General features: G+C 55.5%; 2 protein-coding genes across 2 annotated transcripts; both read right to left on the bottom strand.

Annotated features, from left to right (window-relative positions):
• Positions 1–1750: 1750 nt before the first annotated feature.
• Positions 1751–4650, bottom strand: BESB_026010 (ribonucleoside-diphosphate reductase large chain; the record flags this gene model as incomplete). Its single annotated transcript, XM_029361281.1, has 2 exons — positions 1751–4056; positions 4284–4650. 2 exons carry the CDS (start codon positions 4648–4650, stop codon positions 1751–1753), a joined length of 2673 nt encoding a protein of 890 aa, XP_029215636.1.
• A 5206-nt stretch (positions 4651–9856) lies between these two features.
• Positions 9857–17544, bottom strand: BESB_026000 (uncharacterized protein; the record flags this gene model as incomplete). The annotated part of the gene is made up of 13 exons (XM_029361280.1): positions 9857–10164; positions 10645–10693; positions 11052–11107; positions 11540–11676; positions 11985–12046; positions 12349–12469; positions 13099–13277; positions 13913–14046; positions 14363–14453; positions 15094–15267; positions 15669–15784; positions 16188–16284; positions 16534–17544. 13 exons carry the CDS (start codon positions 17542–17544, stop codon positions 9857–9859), a joined length of 2535 nt encoding a protein of 844 aa, XP_029215635.1.
• Positions 17545–19805: the final 2261 nt, after the last annotated feature.

The following is a 19805-nucleotide window of genomic DNA, read 5'->3' as shown; positions in this document are numbered from 1 at the left end:
GACAATTTTCCTTGCGAGGGAACGGCCTACGCCGAGAGGGATTCAGCCAGGCAGCCTGGGAGAGGCGAGGGCTAGCGTACTGAGTTCAAACAAGGCAAGGCAGGACAGCTGGTGTCCTCCTGAGAAGGAACTGCGGCAGCCGAGAGAAAGCGAAGGGAGCACTACCGGCAGAGAAGCGCAACCTGAGAGGAGACCGGCGTCTCCCTCCGGGTTCTCTTCTCTAAATCCTTCTAGAGAAGTGACGCACGTGGTTTCTTGCAGCGGGAGTCGGCCGCCTTCGCGGGTGCTGCCGCGCTTGCCAAAGACGCCCATCATGCATCTTATCAGCGGCGCATTTTCGTTTCCCGCGAACTCGGAAGCGAACCAAAAAGCCTGTTCCTGGCGACAGATGAACGACTGCTAGAGCGAAGCTAGTCAGTCTTGCCAGGGTGCTGCTGCAAACTGTCTCAGCGTAAGAAGGCCGAGCATGTGCGTGTGCCAAGTATATATATATATCAACTTATATACCTAGACAGTGTCATTCACTTCTACACGTGCTTATCCAGATAACTTTGTATCTTTTCGCGTATGGAGAGAGACGCAGACGCATCGGCTCGTTAGCGAAATGTGCGGATATTTGGTTGTGTTTCATCAATCGAAGTCTTTGCCTTATCGCGCGACAAAACACCGGACATGTTTGCGATTTGCGACAAACGAATGTCAAGCAACAGAAACATCGCCGACGCATTTCGCGAAAAACGATGTCGCCAGAGACAAGCTCCCTTCACTCTGAAAAAAAAGACAGCGATATGCCATGCCAATCGCCTGGACGTCACAACACACAGTCCCGCTCTCTGCAGTTCGTTATTTCGGAGAAACTGCGCACACACGTAGACATATATGGATTTCGATAGAAAGCAAATATGAGTACATTTCCGGCAATATCCCCCACGCTGTCTTCATTGTGGCCTTAGTGGCATTGCAGAACAGGTCAGCACTCACCCGCTCCACAGCTGAACGAGGCACCATGCAAGAAAAATAGGCATGCCTCGGACAAACCATGTACAGAAATGCGTAGCTAAACGTGTATTTTCAAATGATATAGGACCCCGGACGAGGGACTCTCTGGCCATGGCAAGCCAAACTCAGAAGGGCCTTCCTTCGATGAACGTGTCAATCGATTTCAGAGGATGCATGCAGCAAAATACAACGCGTATGCATAAATCCAACGATAAATTCACTTATGCCCTTCCCACATTCCCCTACGCCTGCTCCAGAACCAGCCAGGGGGATGCCATCCCAACACGAAGAGGCACGCTTGGAAGCAAAGCTTTCCCTGTAATCCCTCGCGTCTCGTTTGCAGCCGCGCGTTTTCACCTTGCCTTAGTGGCGAACCAAAAAAGCGAAGACATGCAGGCAGACTGCATTCGCTGCAAAGCGAATAGGTTTACGCGGCCTCCGCTGATAAACGCTCCTGCGAACGCGCGACAGAACGAGATGCCCCCACCCCCCCCCCCCCCCGGGCGGTTTTTCAGAAACATAAAAAATTAAGTATACCCGCCCGCAGACTCCAGAACCCGACCATGCCGGTCGCCTGCCTAAAAAGTTTCCCACATACACTTCAACCGGACCTTGCGTCCGTGCCATGCACACAGCCTGCTGGCTGACAACACAACACCGACCGCTCACTCCCAATACACGCACGACTCCTCGTAGAGCACACCTCCAACGAGTTTGTGTGTGCAGGGCAGAAGCCTTCTTGCGGAGGCCCTTAGCCAGAGCACATCTCGCAGGGCTCGTCGGGCGAGGCGCCGCGAGGCCTCCAGCGGCACACGGGTGCGGAGACAGTAGCGCTGGACTCTTCTGTCATGGAGTCCTGGCGCTTCGGCTCGTCCTCCAGAGACCCGCCAGAAGTGCTGGTGGTCGTGGTCATGGCAGTGCCGAGGACGCCAGTTGTGGGCAACACGGCGGAGTTCAGCTTCGCCTTGGCACTCATGGCCAGCTGCGAGTCAACAGTGAACTTGATAGCATCGGCAGCAGCCTGCGTGCGGAGGTAGTACAGCCCGGTCTTCAGGCCTCCTCTCCAGCCGTAGAAGTGCATCGTGGACAGTTTCGCATATGTGGGGTTCACCATGTGGATGTTGAGCGAGTGAGACTGATCGATGTACGGCGAGCGGTCGATCGCCAAGTCGAGAATCACGCGCTGTTTGATCTCCCAGACAGTCTTGTACAGGGCCTTCAAGTCATCGGGAATGATATCCATGTTCTGCACACTTCCATTGTGCGCAATAAGCTGCTGCTTGACTTCCTCAGTCCACAGGTCGCGCTCGAGCAAATCGCGAAGCAAGTGCGGGTTCACAACGAAGAACTCTCCACTCAGCACGCGGCGGTAGTATATGTTCGAGGTGTACGGCTCAAATGCCTCGTTGTTTCCAAGAATCTGCGACGTGCTAGCCGTAGGCATCGGGGAAACCAGGAGCGAGTTGCGCAGACCGTGCTTCTTGATCCTCTCGCGCAGCGAAGCCCAGTCGCAGAGTCCACTCGACGGCGTCACGTCCCACATGTCGAACTGAAGCAAGCCCTCAGACGCCGGCGAGCCCTCGTACGTCTCGTACGGGCCTTCAGCAGCCGCCAGTTCGCAACTTGCCTCAAGGGCGGCGTAGTAGATGCACTCAAAGATGTTGCGGTTGAGCTCTCGCGCTTCCGCAGAGTCAAAGGGGTAGCGGAGAAGCATGAACGCGTCCGCCAGACCCTGGACACCGAGACCAATGGGGCGGTGGCGCATGTTGCTGTTTCTCGCCTCGGGAATGGGGTAGTAGTTCCGGTCGATGACGCGATTCAGGTTCCTCGTCATGACCTTGACGATCTGCTTCATGTGCTCGTAGTTGAAAGTCCGGGTCTCGCGATCGACGAACTTCGGAAGCGAAATGGAAGCCAAGTTGCACACAGCAACCTCGTCGGGGCTGGTGTACTCGACGATTTCTGTGCACAGGTTGCTGCATTTGATCGTCCCGAGGTTCTTCTGATTGCTCTTGCGATTGCATGCATCCTTGTAGAGCATGTACGGCGTCCCTGTCTCGATCTGCGCCTGCAGAATCGCGAACCAGAGATGCTGCGCCGGAATCGTCTTGCGGCCGCGGCCCTCGCGTTCGTACTTTTCGTACAGCCTCTTGAACTCGTCACCCCAGACCTCCGTCAGACCGGGGCACTCGTTCGGGCACATCAGCGTCCAGTCCGCGTTCTCGCTAACGCGCTCCATGAAGAGATCAGGGATCCACAGCGCGCAAAAGAGGTCACGCGCGCGGCGCTCTTCCTTGCCGTGGTTCTTTTTGATGTCAAGGAAGTCAAAAACATCATAATGCCACGGCTCCAAGTAGATAGCAAGGCTGCCTTTCCGCTTTCCGCCTCCTTGATCCACATAGCGCGCCGCGTCGTTGAACACTCTGAGCATTGGCAGGAGCCCGTTGGAGTAGCCGTTCGTGCCACGGATGTAGCTGTTTGTCGCGCGAATGTCGCTGACCGCAAGGCCCAGACCACCGGCAGTCTTGGAGATGAGCGCGCAGCGCTTCAGTGTGCTGAAAATGCCGTCGATGGAATCTTCTTGCATGGTCAACAAGAAGCAGCTGCTCATCTGGGGACGCGGCGTGCCGGCGTTGAAGAGCGTGGGCGTCGCATGAGTGAAAAACTTCTGGCTCATCAACTGGTACGTCTCAACGACCCGCTCGACGTCGCCGCAGTGGATTCCGCAAGCCACACGCATGAGCATGTGCTGCGGGCGCTCGACGATGCGACCGTGAACCTTCAAGAGGTAAGACCTCTCCAGAGTCTTGAAGCCAAAGTAGTCATAGTCAAAGTCACGGGAGTAGTCGATGGCGTCGTTCAGTGTCTTCTGGTTCGCTTCGACGAAGTCACGGACCTCTGTGCTGACCAGCCTCGCTTCTCGGCCCATCTTGTCAACGTAGCCGTGGAGCTGCTCAATCACGTGGAAGAAGTTGTCGCTCGTGTTCTTGTGCAAGTTGTCGATGGCAATACGGGCGGCCAGCTTCGAGAAGTCCGGGTGGGAGGCGGCCATGTATGCTGAAGACAACATACATCCAGATCGGCGCGACATTTGACCATGTGAACTCACCAGAGCGCCATTTTTGCTCCCGGGTAGATGCACGTGAGTCCACAGGCCAATGACATTGGTGTATAAACAATGCACATGAAAGCGTTCTGCTATACCGTATCAATGTCATTGTGAGCAACACGCATGCTCCGTCCCTGTCAATCTGAAAACTCGCGGTCACAATGTGTGGACTTACCACTGGTCTGTGCAGCGAGCTCATCGAGCTCGCTGGTCTTGATACCCGCGTACATGCCATTGATGACAGCCTGAGCCACACGTGCGGGATCGACGAGGGGATGCAGGCCAAAGGACAGCTTTTCGATTCTTTTCAGAATTTGATCGAACGAGACTGACTCCTCCTCGCCCTTTCTGTTTACGACGTACATGCCACGTCCGCCAGTTGCGCCGGCATGCATCGGAGAGCTCACCGCGGAGCCATTCTTTATCGAAGGAGAGGGCCCGTCAGGTGCGGTTGAAAAAGCGCTTTTGGGAGGAAGTCCCACATGCAGGCCAGCAGGTGACCCAGCGGCAGCGGCGACGCTTGAGGCAGAGGGTGCCAGCATTTTGACGAGAGCAAGAATTGTGAAAATGGCTCCAAACAGAAGACGTGCTCCACGGAAGAGCAACTCGAGAAAGCGGGACGCAATGAAACGTGGGCAACAAGATCGGAAACCGGCTACAAGACGGTCGTGGGAAACGGCAGTGGAGGGTGGCGGGGACGGTGGGTGCGAGCAAGACGGGACGATAAACACGAAATATCCGGTACTATTTGCAAAAGACAAAGAGCCAGAAAAGGCGATTGGCGTTGGAATTCAGGGGATCAGTCGAAGCCAAAAGGTAGAAGACAAAAACTGAGGAGGGGCGGGTGTGTGTAGCGGGGGGGCTGGGGGGCACGACGCCGTTCAACTGCTGGCAACAAGTTCAAATGTTCCCTCGAGACAAGGAATCCGACAAAAAAAGACGAAAAGCGATGTAATTGAAAAAGCCGATACGATAGAGGGCAAAGAGATGGAAGGAATTGCCGATGCACACTTGTACGTCAGATACACCTTTGCACACTGTACATACACAACTTGTGTATACCTTTTCATCCGAGCTCTGGGAAGAAAGGGGAGGGTGCACGGTTGCTTAATTAGGATGTCTCGGACAGATCGACTCCCTTCTGTACAAAATAGAAAAAAGAAAACTCTCCGACGGATGTGGTTATTCGAGAACAAATATGAAAGACTGTTCCTCGTTCGACTGCAGAAGAGACGACGGACGGTTGCCGGGGAACGAACCCGATTATCTACGTTTAGGAGGTGGGTGGTGGCGGTGGATACAGCCTAGACTTGCTCACCCGTCGGTGGTATGACCAATACACCTGCGTGGGATAGAGACTGTAGTGGGCCAAAAAATGACCATAAGACCGCAAAAAGGTATGAGAAAATGTGTACAACACATCTCAGAGATTCACTTTGGAACTATCGCCTTCGAACGATAACGGTTGGTCGTCGTCTTCCAGAAGACAAGAGAGGGAGAGGGAAGTGGTACAAGGGATGAATGGTCACCAGACAAAACAAGCCCCACAGTCTGTCAGTCTATCCGCAGCGTACAAAACGGTGACACTATATTGAAAACCGCACTTCTGAAGCTGCGAAAGAGAACCAGCACAAGTATCTTTGTATTCTTCGGCCAGAGTCTTTCCACGCCGGTAGGACGCGGTGAAGGCGCAATACAGACTGTCCGCCCCTATGCAAAGGTGATCTGCATATGCCTGCCCATGTGACCCGCACAAACGAGGGCGTGGAAAAGGAACTTTTGTCTGGATATCTCTCTAAGAGAACGACTGAAAAATTAAGTGGACATTGACTCCCACAACAGAGACATAAAGACGGCAACTTTCCCCCCGAAAAATAAAAATGTGCGCCTTCCGAGACGTGATGAAACGGCCACCCCCCCCCCCGTCCGAGAGACACGGCTTCGCCCTGGGTGTCTGCGGGTTAGCGGCGAACCGGCCTGCACGATCGGCTGGTGGTAAACGCGCAGCTAGGACATCCGCGGCCGGCTGTCTCGCCACCCCCGCGTGTTTGCACGATTTCTAACCACATGCTCGAGCAACACACAACCGTGTCTGGTGGTTGACCTCGACCGGGTTTGCGGGATGTCATTTAACAACATGTTTGGCTGTCCTAGTACTTTCCACTCATATTTGCAGCTTCTGGTTTATAAGCCGAATGGATCGAGGCCACCCACACAAATGAGCACTCAAGACGGATCCTTACACCAGCGAGAGCATCCCAGAAGACGCGTCAAGCGCCGTCCATATGGGGGACTGGCTGTCTCGTGACAACGCGGTGTGTGACGCACGTTCCTGAACACTCATGAAAGAAACACTCGCGCCAAGCGGTAATCTCGACCTCTGCACTACAAGCGTTCCACCCCCCCCCCCCCCCCCCCACCCCCCCTGTCCCTCCTTACACACAGCAGCGGCAAAATACGTTTTATTGGTTACTTTAGATGTGTTTGTCATAGCGATGTGACTACGCACTGATATTCACGCCTGGAGTATCCGCCCACACGCGTACGCCGTGCATATTTCATGCATACGCAACAGCGCGCAACCAGCGGTCCTTGCTATACAAGCGATACCTGCTATCTTGCCACCATCACAGTGTGCTCCACATCGTCCGCGTGTTAACGAACGACCAGTCCTGGTGATCGGGCACACAGCTGGTCTTATATTAAGAGTTACCATACCGGAGGGCGCAATTTTCTCAACTACTCTTCTAACTTTCGCAGGGACTTTTGTTAGCCACGCACGCGTACACGCCCGTGATGCGCAACGCGGTAAGCCAACCTGGCGAAACAGGCAGTTCGTGAGCTACCGTAGACTTGGGACAGCCGCTTGTTTCACGCGCGAGATGTACTTCCCCTGTTGCGGATGAACCCGCGTGCTTGACGAAGGAATAAATGCGGCATTCTTCGCCGACGTATGCGTCTTTACCCCCAGATGCTGCAACAATCTCAAACAGAATATGCGCCCACTCATAAGCCATGCATGAGCGTCTGCGGATCTCAAAGGCATCCAAAGCGCACGAATTCCCAACTCATCCTGCCAACGGCGTGATTCGACGAGCACTCCCATCGGACTGACCTCTGACAAGATCAGCTGCGCTGGAGGACGAGGGAGTGCAGCGCGTGCGAGCTGTTTGCTGAAGGGTCGATCCTCTCCCGCTGAGCAGGCAAAAATCATTGCGCTCCATATCTATAACCTTTTTAATTCTACTCTCCCACGATGCAGGACGTGAACCTCTCAAAGAAGGCCCTCGCGCCGGTAGCGAAGTGCGCGCGTGGTGTGATTTCCGACTCTCCCAGGCATGTCAACCGTCATCACGAAATACGGGCCAGTCCCTCATCTTCTGTGTCTGTCTGTTCGGCTGACGCAGAGTTTGGTGTTCAGTGTCCTGCGTAGCCAATGAGGAAGCAATCCTGCCCGCTTGACGGCAGCATAACAAACTGACGGAAACGTCCCGAAGATTCATGACCAGGCATGGGGATGCAGAAGATGCCGCTGTCTTTAGCGATCGTGCGTTAAATCCAGCATACCAAGGCGAGGCAACACTTACGCACTTCACGTAAGGAAACTTTTCCAGTTGCGCAACCCGTCGAGAAAGGTACTGTTATTGTGCAAGTGGTCGTAGGTCGCTGAATCCTGCAGCCCCTCCGTGTGGGGTCAATAATTCTCCACGCCCAGGTAGCCTACGAGTGGTGAATTCTACACTCCCAGATCACGAGAAAGACTAGAAGTTGGACAATCCTGCATTTTTTCCACCTATGTTCAGCATGGAGATGGCACGGTACGTGGCGGTTACTCTATCCTGCGAGACTTGCACCGGTCGGCGTTGGTGTTTCCAGATTTTTCGGCGGAAACCAAACCGCAGTAGCCTTCAAATCCGGCCTGGAAAAAAAAAACTGACACATTCCCACGGGCATAAAGGTGCAGCATTCACAAAATCTGTTGACTGTGTTCTGTTTGCTGCGTCTCGTGTTCAGCTACTCCCTTCGATATCACACGCTGACATCCGGAAGAAACTTCATAGGCTTTTTAGGTATTCGTAGCGGGCATAAAGAATGGTAATCAGCGTAGCGACGCATGAGCAAAGTGGTTTCCCGCCAGTTTTTGAGTGGTCATTTCGAGTGTGTCCTTCGAATGAACTCTTCATCCCAGCGGTCCGGAAAATACACACAGGGTTGGCACACTCCCAGCCAGTGAGGGCCACAACGCACCGACCCATACCTGCGGCTCGGGCACAACTTTGTCATAGGAGCATCGGTGCCAGAAAACCTGTAGTGCTCCCTAAGGTCTGTACACATCGATATGCACAAATGTACATCTGCCTGTATGAACAATGGAGAAACGTTTCTGGAGAGACCACGTCTGCAGTGATCGGGGCGAGCTTGGACCAGCGTCCCACTCACCAACTGCGCAGCCTTTCCGCCCTTCACATGTCCCTCTCGTTTTCCTGTTATGCCAGCACAGGCAGCCACCTCGGGGGAGTCTGGCGCCAAATGATGGCTTTTGACAGAGATTCCTCTTCTGATTCAAGTACGGAAACTCCAGCGGCATGCAGGCTTGGCCCCAGCGAGCCGATTTCCTCATCCACTTGATGCCTGACAATTCGTGGGTAGCGGCGCCTGCATCACCGCTTGCGCACACATCGCCTACCTGCAAGTCTACCTGACCACTCCTTTTATACACAGTGATTTGAACCACAGAAGCCGCTCGACAGAGAAGCCACACGCCACACGCATGCATTTTTCCATCGAGACTGTTAGGCATATCTGTCCACGCGCTGCTCAGGCCACGTGGAGCCTGGACACGTCTAGGTAGGAGGTCAAGACACAGAAACAAACACAACTCTCGCACTCTCAAGGCGCGCCACTGCACCAGTACTCCCTGGAAGAAAAGATGCAGCACAAGCGAGCCACCACCCTTCGAGATCTACACAGCGATGGCGGCTTATCGCCGTAGGCGTCCTCACACGCGCACAAGCGCGTCACAGGGAAAGCCCTGGCTAAAAAAAGCGGAAAGTACGGCAAAAGAATAAAATTTCCCTGCTGCGCAACCGCGCGCAAAAAAAAGAAGCCGGAATGCGATACAGCTCGCTACAATGTGTTCCACGAAACGCACGCACTGTCCCTTTCGCCATCGCTCAAACCCCCCCAACCCCCCCCCACTTCTCTCCCTGCATGACTTCGCCTTTTCCTGCCTAAACTGAGTTGTAGAAGAGCAAACACGCTTCTGCGTTTCTCTGATCCGACCCTGAAAATTGCACTAGGTCATCCAACCCCTGGAGCGAACTCAAAACGCACGGCCGAGGGCACAAATATATAGATATCGTGAGCAAACCGATACAGTCACACTTTATCTCTGAACACACGTGCGAAACCAGTTTTCTGTCTCTGCGCGACTCGCGCAGTCCATAGCACACGCGTCGAACGAATTTTCTTCTGAAGCCAAGCACGCTGTGAGGGTTGGCTTGTGCCGATTCCTCCAGCAACACCTTCGAAACGCGAAACAAAACAGATTGTGCTTTTAATGCATATACGTGAGCCTGCTTTACAGACAACTCCCCGAGTTCGAATGATCGGCTACATTTTTGTCTTGCGTTCTCTCCCTGCGCCATCATGCGAACACGAATACACGCACTCGCCGCCGGAACCCCAAGCACACATCTCCGCATCTCCCGACCACGCTTCGCTGGCCTCTCCCTCGCGATTCCTCCCTTAGAGTTCGTTATCCAGCGGCGTGTTCTCGGCTGGAGCGCGTTCTTCTCTCTGAACAGCCGCGCTGCCTAAAAAGGACGCTCCATTAACGCCCAACGACTCGCCAGTGGCTGCCACCTGTGGGGAGGCATTATCCGGCAACTCCTCGATCTTGTTCCGGTTTGGCAGCGGCACTGTGCGGCCCTCGAGCTTCTTTCTGAGTCGCGGGCGCCTTTTTCCGGCCGAGCGCAGACAAAAGTCAACCATGAGTTCCTCGTCGAGCTCGTAGCCGTCACAGAGCTTTAAATTACTTCCTGCCGCGAAACTCTCTGTGAAGGCAAGCAAGCGAGAGACGAACAAGAAAGTGACGGGCAGCACGAAGCACCTGCCCAGTAACCGCGACAAAAGTGAGACAAGGCAAAGGCGCACTGAAACAACGAAAGAGGCCAAGCATAGACACCTCTTCTGCCTTTCCAGCAAACATCTGCATCATTCCCAACGAGGTATCTACCGCACGAAACACGACTAGTGCCGGCAGTCTACCACCGAGACCTAACTCGAGCCAAGCCTGAAACAGCATGCCGATGAAACTGTACAGGGTACTTTCCTGTGTGGGCACACACGAGACGCGGGCTATCAACTCTCCCATGTCACGATTATGATTTGTTTGCTTCCAGACTGGGCCGCAACCTCAGGAGCACGTTGATCCGAGTGAGCCGGCAGTGGTTGAGTCTACATTTGTGGATGCACAGAATACACTAGTGGTTATGATCTAACGCAGGAAAAGGTAGCATAGCTGGGAGACTCACGGGGCCAGTAGCGCGCGCACAGCGCATCCTCAGGAAGAGCGCCAATCTCCTGAAGCACACCGACGCACGGACGCCCCACAACCGCAGTGTCACGATGTGTTTTTCAAAAAGCGCTCAGAATGAGGCTTTGGCCTGTCGTCAGCCTGCGAGCGGCTTTGAGGAGAAAACAAGGACTGTTTTATCGCATCCCTCGAGAGGTTAATGACGCGCGAGCCTTCCCAACCCGACGAACTCATACACGTTCTACTGTGCGTCGGATGCAGGAGCTGCGACTCACATATAGATGTATCTATTTATTGGCCTATCGTTTGTACGCATGCGGAAGCGGCCGTATCGTTTCGCCTGTGGATAACTCAATCGCTTGCCGGCGGGACAGCGGCGGAGGCCCGGCGCTCAATTGGACGTACCTTGAGAGCCGCCGCGACGAGCTCGGAGCAGAAAAAGCCCTTATCCGGATTATCAGCTGAATTCAAAGACACGCAGCACGTGGAGGCCGACTATGTCCACAAGTACGCGCGGCCCTGCGCGGAAAATCTCAGAGCGCGGCGCCAACGGCAAACCGACCCGCGGGCTCAGACATGCATATACCGACATATACACGTGAGAGTAAAAGTCGGCGTCTGTGCACAAGTCAGTAAGTGTGTTTCGATTTCTGCATGTCCCTGCGCGCAGTGAACCCCGCACTCTATAGACTGCCTCCAGTCATCCCCCGAGATACGTGCATGCGCTTGGACTGCGGGGGGTCGCTTAGCGAAGGCACAAGAGAAAAGGGCCCCTTCACGCCTCGGCAGGCCGTCCATCTTGCGGGGGTCGACGCAGCGTTTGGCAAGCAACGTCCCCCCTTGCAGAATATGCGGCGCCGGTCACAGCTATGTTCAGGGCCGCTTCACCGCACCCGAAGGGGTGAGGCCACTGGCGAACAGCTTCTTGAACGTGAGCTCATAGCCTCTTCCGACGACGTTTTTGAGAAACACGAGGAGCCTGTCCAGCTGTTTCTGCTCCCTCGGCCATCGGAGGCGACGCAAGACCATTCTGTGCACGGAGAGCGGAAAGAGAAATGAAAAACAAGCATGTCCTCAGTTGAATTGCAGACGCGAGTGCGAGTAGCGCCCTGAGGCGCGTATATACATGCGCGACCACATCGAACCGCGTGTGCGACAACCAAGCGTACATGCATATCTACATTTACTTGTTTACAGAAAGGCATAATATGCATGTGACAAGCTTGCCGATCTGTACGCATGAAGGTGCTCGCGCGAACTCCCGCGAAAAGGAAAGTGAAGAAAGCCAGAGACGGAAATCCTTGAGGAAGCGGAAAGAAGAAAAAGCGGAAAACATACTTGCGATAGGCCGTGTACCATTTGGCCTGGACGAAGGTCCTCCACGGAGTCATAATTACCCCCTGAAGTTGCATACACGAACAGCGAACCAGGGAAACGCGGACATGCTGAGGCTCGGCATCGACTCCTCAAGGGCACGTTGTACGCCCTGCTCTCTCTCTCGTCAGTCTCGATTATCCCTAACCCGCTGCGAGGCACAAGCATACACCATCTGTGTAAACACCTACACAGCAAACTGTCTGTGGAGCATTTTGGCACATCTGCATGCAATTAAATCTCAATATACTGCCGGCCTACACTGGCAGGCCTTTCGTATACCAAGATCAGCTCGTGAAGAACCTCTGTTTTCAATGTCTGCTCTTACAGTATCTCCCATGCTCTCGAGCAGAAAGATGGCGTTCTCTTGACTCCTCAGAATCATGCCAAGGTGGTCGTAGTGCCCTCGAGTCACCGCGCGCTGCAGTTGCGCGTGGAACTTCTTCGTTCTGCAACGCAGAAAAGCGTCCACAACGGCGTCACGTCACGTAAAAGCGGCCCTTCCGCCGCCCCATTCCGAGCGCCCAAGGGAGCAAGGCAACCCGCCTGTCGTCGCCTCAAAAACTCGAGCGAGGCGGAAGGAGAGATTCTCGAATGTAGGCACAGAAGGGAAGCAAATGACTACTGTAACCCTAAACCCTAAACAGTGCATGCCATGCTACTCGTACAGCTGGTAATCGAACCTTAATTTTTTCCCATCCATAACGCGGCGCAGAGCGACGGTGTCTTGCGGCGCGTTTGGCCGCCGGTGAGAAATACCCAGCCGCCACGCAGCAACAGAAGTCCCTACGAGAAAAACGTGGTGCCCAGAAGGGGAGCGATGTAGTGGAATTTCTGCTGGCGGCCACAGACGAACCAACCCCCCGCAGAAATCAAGTTGTGGAGCCCCGTGGACACGACCCATCAAGGCGGAGAAGCACCCAACATGACAGAGCCAAGCAGAGGGAGAGGCAACCCGAAGAGGCAGCGCGCAGACGAGAGGGAGACGCGCAGAGGTGCATGTATACAGAGGCAGGAGAGGAGGCGCGAGGTCGGAAAGCGGAGATTCGAAGGCGTAGGACAAGACGCGAAGCTTTACCTGAACAGAATGATATCTCCCGTGTCCACAACTTCTTCGAACTTGGCCGGGGAGATCCTCTCGACTTTCCAGAAGCCCCTCTGCCTAGTGACGCGGCAGACGTCGCGCTCCGAGACGTTGCAGGCCTTCACGACTTGCCTCAACTTGTCGATCCACTCCACCACTTCGGCGTACGGCCCCTGTGAACCAAAGCGAAGTGACAGCTCGCGCACTGGACGCGACTTGTGGGCTCTCGCAAGCACACGAGTTGAACGAGAATTGGACGCCAAGAGTGAAGACACACGGGTGTGGGGCGGCGGGCAACGGCGGAGAAACGAAAAACCGAAAGCAAAGGTGAGGCACACGCGCTAGGCAAATCTCGCAAAGAAAAACTGGGCCTTCACCTGCTGGAGAGAGCCAAGCCAGGAATTAGGAGGCAAAAAGTCCGGTAAAACAAGACCGCCTCAAAAGACTCGCAGACACGGCCGAGTATCACTCTGGGACACGAATCGCTCGCGCACATGTGCGTCGAGAGCTAGAAGTGCACAGACACACAGGCTCAGCCACATGTCTACGTGTCTACACCTAGTCACAAGTTTATATATATATATATATATATATATGTATGTGAGTATGGATAAATGGAAGATGCTGTGAGAACGGGGTGAGGACGCGTGTCATGGCCCGATACATATCAATGTATGTATATATACATTGGTACCCAAAAGATGCACCCAGATATACGGATTCATCTCCATCTACTCGGTGCAGCTGCCCGCACACAATGTTTCCTCCGCAAGCCTAAGGACGCGGCCGCAGCACGATGGAAGCTTACCGCGAGCTCGAAGACGCGCTTGCTGCCCACGGGTTTCAAACGGAAGCGAACTTCCTTTTGCAGGTCGTTCGTCGCCCCCACGAGCTGCGAACCCTTCGGACCGCTCCCGCAGCAAATCAATTCCATCCATCCACCTGGAAATAAAGAAAGACGCCACCCGAGCAGTTCCGCTACCCCTTTACCTTCTTCATGCAGCCCAGCCCTCCCCTACTATCCTGCCTAAGATGCTTGACTCTAAACCCTAAACCCTCGGGAGTGTCATGCACAGAAAGCGCCAATCGCCGACATTCTCTAAAGGCGGAAGGTCTCTATCGCCGTTAGACGCGTGCCCCTGATGCAGCAGGCGTCGCTCCTCCCGTCTCTACGTGAGGCGATGCCAGGATATTTCGAGAAAACCAGATATCTTCATAGAACCAGTACAGACCAAAAGGGCGAGCCACCGGGACTTACTTGCGACAGAGTAGCTGCCCGCCGAGGGCTCCAGCAGGCTGCTGCTGTGGCAGAGGAGGCCACCGTGGAACCGCCGCGGATCCCAGAGGCACTGCGCACCGCACAAACGGAAAAATAGATTCCAAAAATAAATCGCAGACCAATATAAACGACACGATGCCCGCTCGCGAAACTCCAGAATACTCCAGGGTGCGCGATGCACGTCTGCCCTGGAAAAGTCGTGGAGTTTTAAGTCAGTCGTCACGCTTGACCACCTTTCCTGCAAAGTGTGCCGCGCACGTATGCGCTCATCTGGTTTTTGAGGGATTCATAAACCCTAAACCCTAAACCCTCAAAACTGCGCTTGGCTACTCGCGGGCTCTCAAAAAAAAGCAGGAAGGGCCACCCGCCTGCGAAAGCGCACACAACTTCGACTCCTCCAGCCGGCCCCGCCCGCATAGTCTCTTATTTGTGCACGCCTCGCCATTCCACGCGGATACACACACATGAAAACATTGACTGCTCATCGCAGTCAATGTTTGATCAGCTCCGTGGTCCTCACGCAGCTCGTTAACTGACCAGCGGCATAACTGAGCCCGCCCCTTACCCCCCTCTGTCCAACGCAGACACATCAAGCGCCTAGTGTGCACGGTAGTCACCCTCTTTCGACGCATATACAAGCATCTGTAACGTTGTCTGCGTTCAGCGGGCAGCCGAGGCTGTGAGGCGCGCTTGCTGGACGGCACGCTCACCTCAATTTTGATTTTAACGAGCTCCAGATCGATTCGCCCCGCCGGCGTGCGATCCCCCGTCTGTCTGTAGTACAAGAGACGCTTGTCCTTCAGCACAAACCAGCGCCGCTGCCATCCTGCGAATCTGTTCGGACTTCGCTTCTTCAAATAGCCGCAACACGAAATGCCTGACTTCTGAACAGACAGAGCCGTCCCAGCACACGCCGCAGACTGCAAGAGTGAATAAAAGCACGTAAAACGCGAAGCCCTCTGCATGCATACAACACCCGCCGGCTGCATGACCCCGACCACAGTCGGAGTCATGCAGCCTTTTATACCGCGTGCCCAGCGAATTCTTCCGCCTTTCCTCTTTCTCCCAAGTCACCAATTCTGTCGCCTGCCAGCGAATCGGCTCGCTCACTGGAGCTGTAGAGAAAAGAGGTTCCATCTTCAGAATCCCTCGAAAGACCGTGAGGCCGCGAAGGGAACGGCGAAAACAACTCGAACCCCATCCAACGGAAAACAGTTTCCGCGCGCTATCCCCCCCCTCTTCGCGTTGGTGTGCCTCTGCGTTCTCCACTTGTGCCCTTCCTCACCTGAAGTGCACTGGTGTAGAGGAAGTTGAAGCCCTGGAGAGCGGCAACGGAGTCGTCTGAAGCACTCCGGCGGCGCGGATGGACGCCACCCTCGTACAGCATATCCTCCGGAGAGACTGAGACGAGAGAGAGGACACGGGCAGGAGACACGTGAGACGCGTGCCACGCCAGGAAGACGCTGGGCCTTGGAGGTCCCAACCCCAAACGCAGCGTGCCGCTCGGGAGCCTAGCGTCCACTAAAACGTCTTAGAGCGAGGGAGATGCACGAGCAAAAAAGCAAACAAGCCGCCCCAAGACACACATATGCGTGTGCTTTGAAAAAGCGCCGCTCGTGAGTTCCCGCAGGCACCTACACACACGAATATAGAAGCATCCCGAGACGAGACGACGATGCCGCGGGAAACCCTCCGCGGGCCGCTGAAGCTACCAAAACAGAGCTGAGAGAGCGGACAACGCATCCGCGAGCATGCAGGAGAGTAGATTTGTAGATGCGCAGAGACGCGCCTAGAGCAAACTTACGCGACTCAGGCGCCGTGCTCTCTGCCTCGCTGTCCTCATCGCCCTCGGGCGGCGGGATGCTCACTGCCTCCTCCGAGGCCTCGTCGGATTCGTCTCCCTGAAAAGAGCGAATCAGCGACATGGCAGGAAGGAGAAAAGAAGAAAATGCTGCGCGAGCAGTGCGGTGAGAAGTCCCTTATGATGCTATCTATCTAGAAATGCAACGCAGTGGATAGGCCCACAGCTATATGCGTGTCTGTCTGTAAAAATAGAAAGTGAAGAAGTTGGTCGGCGGTCTGACTTGGCGGGTGCCGCCCGCGCGTTTCCTCCCTCCGATTCCCTCCCCCCCCCCCCCCGCGGCGCTTACCAGAATCATCGAGTCTGGCATGTCGGCACCGCTTCCGCAGAATTCGAGCACCGTATCGTGTTCACGGCCGTCTTCACTCGCTTTCTCATCCTCTGGCTCTTCTTCCGTCGCATTGCCACGCTCCTCTCCATCCCTGCTAGCGCGTGCGGCCGAGGCTCCATCGCCCGCTTCTACCCAGTCGTCTTCCGCATCCTGTTCGTCTCCGTTTCTCCGCAGGCTATCGAGCCGCAGCGCGGGGACGCCCGCGACCGCGGCCGCGGCGCGAAAGCCTTGGGCTCCAAAGGGTCCCAGCGACCACCGCGGCTGGGCCATCGAGCGCGAGAGGCTCCGACTGTCCCTGCTCAGCCTCTCCCCTCGGTCGGAGGCCGAGCGCATCAGCTGCGCTTGGCCATAAAGCGAGGTCGCATCTGGCGGGGAGGCTGCGGCAGCGCTGGAAGTCACCGACGGCGGCAGGAGAGCCGACGAGCCAATCTCCCGGTCTGGGGCGGGGAGAAGAGCGTCGTGAGGCTTCTCGTCGTAGCCTCCAGGGGCCCGCGAGTCTCCGGCAGGCTGCAGAGGGGGAGAAGCAGCGGAAGCGCCGGCGTGCATTTTCATTGCTTCCTCTTTCGCGGGAGAAGACGTGCGCGGCGATGGAGACGACGAGTCCTCGGAATGCGGCAAGAACGGCAAAGACGAGGCAAGGCTCTCCGCGAGAAGAACGGAGGGAGAGACCGAAGCAAGAGAAGCCGTGCCAGCTGGGTGCCGGCCTCCAGAAGCAGAGGACCCGGACACAGAGGCCGCAGAGGATGAAGAAGATGCGGCCTCAGCCACAGAGGGTGATGCAAGCGCGAAAGTTGATGATGACGCGGATGCAGAGGGAGCGGAAGCAGAGGACGGCGCCGACGAAGAAGACAACGGGGGGGATGAAGGCAAGGGAGCAATGTGCGGCGCTACAACCTGGTTCTGCGTCGGACTACTGTCAGGGAGAGGTAAAGCTGGCGGGTCCGCCCCGCCGTCATGTCGCTTTCGCATGCTGACTTGCTCCCGGCGCGAGACGCATGCGTTTTGACCCAAAGCTCTCGTCGTTCTAGGACGCTCGCTCTAAGAGGTGAGTTCTGGCAGAGCAGATGCATGCCCTTCCATCTGCTCTCTGGTCGCGCTCGGTATCCTTCTCAGCCTATACGCGTAGCTCAAGAACTTGAAGGGCTGAAACGTCTTAGCTGAGGAAGGATGCGGGGGAGAAAGGATTCCTGCTTGCCCAGAGAGAAGGCAGGAAAGAGTGCGTCCGCAGAAAGATGAGTGTGGGCGTTACATCCCTAAAACGGAGGCGCCATGCGCGTCGCTCTGAACGAAAAGCGGGGCACCCGCTCGCGGACAGCCACGCCGCCTATCAAAAAGTCCTGGAAAACGATATCTCAGAGAGAGCTTCCAGAGAGACTGCGGAATATGTATGTTCATAGGCGTGGCAAAGAAGAGAAACGTTAAAATCGTATACATACATATATCTTTCCGAGTCTGCATTCGGAATCACCTGTGGAGGCGCCTGGGCATTGCCCGATACAAGAAACGCCTGCCTTGCATCGTCTTCACGCCTAACCCAGATGCGGCGCCTTGAAAAAGGCAGGACCGGCGTATATGAATGTGTCTGCATCCGTCCTCTCAGCTTCGAAAAAGATGTGAAGACTTGCGAAACGCGTCGAGGGTGAAATCGAGGCTCAACGTGGCAGCTGTCTGGTCTCGCTGGCTGACTGTGTCCGTGCGGAAAAACGAACAGGAAAGCAGGAACGGCTGGCAGACCCCCAACAGTGACTTCAGCATGCAAGGCCGCAGTTCACAAGAAAAACAGGGAAAGATGAAGCGCCGATCTTGCTCAGAAAAAAAAGAAAACATCGTCCAGCCTCCTCGGGCCGCGCGCATGCGTCCTCGTTGAGGCCTCGGTTTCAGCTGCCTGACGTGCCTCAACGACTGCGAACGCGGCGCCGCGAAGTGACCTCATCGGCTAGCAGCCCCGAGGTTGCACCAGTCGAGAAAACGGATGTTGAAGAGTTTTCAGACTCGACAGGGAAGTTGCAATCTATGCCAACGAAGGCTGCTTGAAGAGTTCGAGGGAAAACGTAGCGGTGGAGCGAGGGTGGAAGAGAGACGCGCATCCGCACAGGCCTAGGGCACTCTGCGTCCTCGCGGTGGGGGGGGAGGCGCCAGCGGAGACCGCGGAGGTGACCGCCCACAGAAAAGAGCGGGAAGGTGAAAAACCCGTTGAAACAGACCTGCGCTCTCGGCACAGTGGATAGACATGAAGTTTTTTAGGTATGGAGAGAGGTGATGCTGCGCGTTCGGCAGCAAACAAGCCTAGAGAGGGCTCGCGGGAAACACAGTCACCGCTGCAAATAGCAACAGAGCGTAAGCATCACGACAGCGTCAGACGAAAAAGCGAAAGCACGACAAGAGCAGTAGGTGATAGGCCGGTGTCCTTTGCCAAGTCCCATCCTTGAGGCGATTTAGACGGAGCTCCTGCCATCTCCCGCCATTCTTAAATGGATTAGTCTCGCTCACCGCAACGATGATGTGGCCCCCGTGCGTGACACAGCGATCTCCACGCCTCTGTATTCGACAGAACGTCTCACTCGTCTAGGCTTTCCGCATTCTAGCGAGCTCGTCCGCGCCAATGCGCTCAGGGCTGCTGCTGGGGGGACCGAGAGGTTCTGCAGCGCAAGGACGGTACGAGGGGCTTTGCAGAAAACCAGGGCAGCTATACGTAGTGACCAGCGTAGCCGCTTGGGTGTGAGATGCGAGGCTGTAAACCAGCCTTGAAGTTCTCTCGAGGGAGAGGACAGGTTCTGCAAGGCAGTGGCTCACATCTTCCTCTCATGGGAGACGCTTGCTGATCGCTCGGCAAGTCGTTCGAGTGGGAGGTCGTGCGTGGTACTGTTCATGAGTATGCAAGCATCGGCAGAAACAGCCCACCCACGACACGAGTGATTGTACGGGCCATTTCCGAGTACGAGGAAGGCGATGCTTCAACACCTACCAGGTCACCTAGTGACTTAAACTCATAGGGTATAATCCCTTTTGAAGAGTCGATGGTCGGAGCGGGGTAGGCCCTGAACAGTTCCCGGCAGCGACGATGCGTGTATGGAGCGTCACGTGGAGAAACCTTATCAGCACGGCGCACACCACGGAAACAAAGCTGAGTCCATTTCAGCCCCCTCAAGACGTGTCGAGCAGGCGTAGCAGAATATAGACTGTGTGCTCCTCTCCAGCCTTGCAGTGAGACTGCCTCACCTGCCTGCAAC

Source organism: Besnoitia besnoiti, assembly GCF_002563875.1.
Source record: "Besnoitia besnoiti strain Bb-Ger1 chromosome Unknown contig00014, whole genome shotgun sequence".
NCBI lineage: Eukaryota > Apicomplexa > Conoidasida > Eucoccidiorida > Sarcocystidae > Besnoitia > Besnoitia besnoiti.
Note: the sequence above shows the minus strand (reverse complement) of the source record. Positions and strands in the feature narration are given on the sequence as shown.